This window comes from Salvia hispanica, chromosome 5, assembly GCF_023119035.1.
Source record: "Salvia hispanica cultivar TCC Black 2014 chromosome 5, UniMelb_Shisp_WGS_1.0, whole genome shotgun sequence".
NCBI lineage: Eukaryota > Viridiplantae > Streptophyta > Magnoliopsida > Lamiales > Lamiaceae > Salvia > Salvia hispanica.
In genome coordinates, this window is record NC_062969.1 from 36926961 (window position 1) to 36930003 (window position 3043).

Consider the following 3043-nt stretch of genomic DNA (forward strand, 5'->3'; position numbering starts at 1 on the left):
TACCATTTTAATTTAATTAATAATTATTTAAATTTAAAATATATTACACTTGACATTATATCAACCAAAAGATATTCTAATTTAATGATCGAAAATTGATCTCAATTTTGAATTGGTAATTAATTAGCGATTAGTTACATCCCTTTCTTATTATAATATATAGAGCTCAGATAGTATACATTATTAACAAAAGTAATAATGCGTGGCTACACCTACACTTATAACAACATATACTGGCCCATATATTAATAATTGAGGCCCATTTCTCTTACTATACAATTAGCTGAATGGAATTAGTATAAAATTCTGCACCAGGCCTTTCCTTTTTACACTCCACTTCCAAATAAAAATAAATACCCATCCTCTCCAAACTCTGAGTTGGTGTTGGTGTTCAAATTCTTAGATAAAATAATATCAAGATATAATCTAGGATTAAGTTATGATTAATTATCTCATGATTTTTCATCTAGGATTGAATTACCTCATGAACCAAACACAACTACTTATTTAATCAGGATACAATCTTGCAAACCAAACACCCCAAATTGAATAAATAAACAGCTTAAGTCGCGGAAACGTTATCTAAGTAGCAATTTTTGAGGAAGTGTGGTGATTAGAAATTAAATGAAATAAACATAGTTAAACCATATACACGTTGTAACAATGATTAACGGTAAAATTATGCGCCTATTTTAATTTAGAGACACTTTTTCAGGATGGATTGTGGAGGTTGGTAAGCTACAATCAAGCTTAAATTCGAAATAGTATAAACGATGGGCAGCTTCTACCATATCTCTCTCTTTTTGTTTTAGGAGTACCAATTTCTGGTGATAGTGTTTATGAAAGTAAAAAGTAGAAAGAGATGGAGGAAGAAAGCAAGAGATAGTTGGTGTTGGTGTTGGCGCTTGGCAATTAGGAATTGGCAATCCCAAGAGTAAGCAATTACCAGTAGACGCCAAATCACGTGCTTCTCTGCCTACCTTCTTCCCCCATTTTCTTTCTTTTCAAATTTTCAAAATTAATCCTTTTTCTTTTTCAAATTTCTAAACATATGCACCCTCCACGTCCTATTTGTACTTGTCCACTGGAACAATAAATAAATACTCCTAAAAACATCATGCGTTAAATGCTAGAATATCTCAATTATTTGGTTCTTAATGAGAATTTTTTTAATTCCAATAAAGTGGTTGTGATAATGTGGTAATCAATGCTTTTCAGCTTGACATTACGCTTTAGACCATGACCTTATTGCTAAAGCACTTTGTAATTATATTTCACGTATCCCTATGTATTCCAACTAATACTACATATGCTGAATCCTAGTATATAATCTCTAGTAATGTAAATGTACGAGCCTATGCCATAGATATATAGGCACATATAGTTTCATGTAAATTTTATAATACTTTCCAAATATGATTGCTTTTGAGAATTAGAAAAGACAAAAGTAAGATGATCAAAGTTTCAATCTGTTTTACGTTTACCTCAAAAAACATTCTACTAGTCTCCCATTATTAAGCTGTCATTACTTGATTTTCACAAGTGTCGAAACCGATGCAATCTTCCACTTTAACTTTATCGAATTTGGGCAATTGAAATATTCTCAAAAACACACAGTTTGATAAAAATATTTAAATTTTTTTTAAAAATTACCTGAATAATGCGACGAAGCGGTCGCTGAGGGCCTTTGGCTGCATGCGTCCCGAGCCACGGCGTGTGCCGCCACACGATCTTGCCGTCGCTGCCGGCAACGACCTTGTTCCCGGCGACGGCGAGCTCCAGCGACCACATCTCCGGCGACATCCGCCACAGCACGAAGCACCCATTCTCCCCGGTCCGGGACCCCATCGTCTTCACATTCTTCCCCGTCGAAATCTCCGTCTCGCAGCGGATGAGCTTCACCATCCCGGAGGCGTACATGTTCTTGGCGCAGCGCTGCTGCTTGAGGCAGCCCGCCGCCGCCAGGTATTGCTGGATTATGTAGTACGCGGTGGAGGTTTCCTGCAATGGAAAAAATCATGTGAGCAATGTGTTTGATGAAATGCCCAATGAAAAATGAATGGGTTTTGACTGACGAGAGGTATGTCTCTGATGTGGAGGGTGGAAACAGGATTGTTGGAGATGGGAATGGGGGCGAGGGGGCAGCCCAGAACCCCCAGCAAAAGGCGCAAATCCTGGCGCTGCGCGGGTGGAATATGGGGGCCGTATAAAGACATTGGTGAAGATGATAAGCTGTCTACATTTCTCTGTATTCTAAACCACTCTCGGATAATTTCCCACGAGCTCTCCTTTTTGTTTCCTTCGTGATCTTCCATTCCCAAATCCGGGCCTTCCATTAGCGGCGTCAGCGGCTGCGGACACCACCGCTGTTTTCTCCGACTCCGCGACGCCATGTGTAAGTAATTAGAGAGAGAGATGGTTTGTGTGTTTTGGAGGGGAAGAAATAAATGGTGGGTTAGTGAATAAGAAGGTAGGAGAAAAGGGACATAGCATCTGCCATGGGCAGAGAGAGAGAGAGAGTAAATGTGATTGTTTGTGAGTGTGAGTGTAATTTTTTGGGGATCGGGAGTTTGTCGCTTTATTCTCTCTTTTTCTTTTGGGCTAAAAATTGTCGTTCCATTCAATACAATTTTATTCTCTTGAGCCGCTCGCGATTGTTAGTATATACATATTTGAATATTAGATTGTGTATTGTAAAGTGTAAACAGTATACAGATAGATGATGATATATGATATTTGGAAATGAGAGGCTTATGTTGAATGATGTCCCTTTCCACATATAGATATGGTCCCATTTTAATTAGATTCACCCATCGACTCCATTTGTTGAATTCTCAAACACATTCAATTTCTTTTTACTTTACTCCTAACTGGCCGCTTATAAATACTTACCATTACCATCATCTAATTGTTTAATACTCAAAGTTACAGGAGAGAACTGAACACCTAAAATATCTACTAGTCCCTTCACAGTAGTTTGGATGTCATGACCTTGTAATAAAATATAAAATCATTAGTCAATTACTTGTATTTATGCTTGCCT

At 37.7% G+C, this 3043-nt stretch overlaps 1 protein-coding gene across 1 annotated transcript; it reads right to left on the reverse strand.

The window, feature by feature from the left end:
- Positions 1-674: 674 nt before the first annotated feature.
- On the reverse strand, positions 675-2622 carry LOC125187259. The gene is made up of 2 exons (XM_048083813.1): positions 2076-2622; positions 675-2001 (listed from the first exon to the last, which is right to left on the reverse strand). Exons 1-2 carry the CDS (start codon positions 2391-2393, stop codon positions 1576-1578), a joined length of 744 nt encoding a protein of 247 aa, XP_047939770.1. The 5' UTR covers positions 2394-2622; the 3' UTR covers positions 675-1575.
- Between the last annotated feature and the right edge of the window lie 421 nt (positions 2623-3043).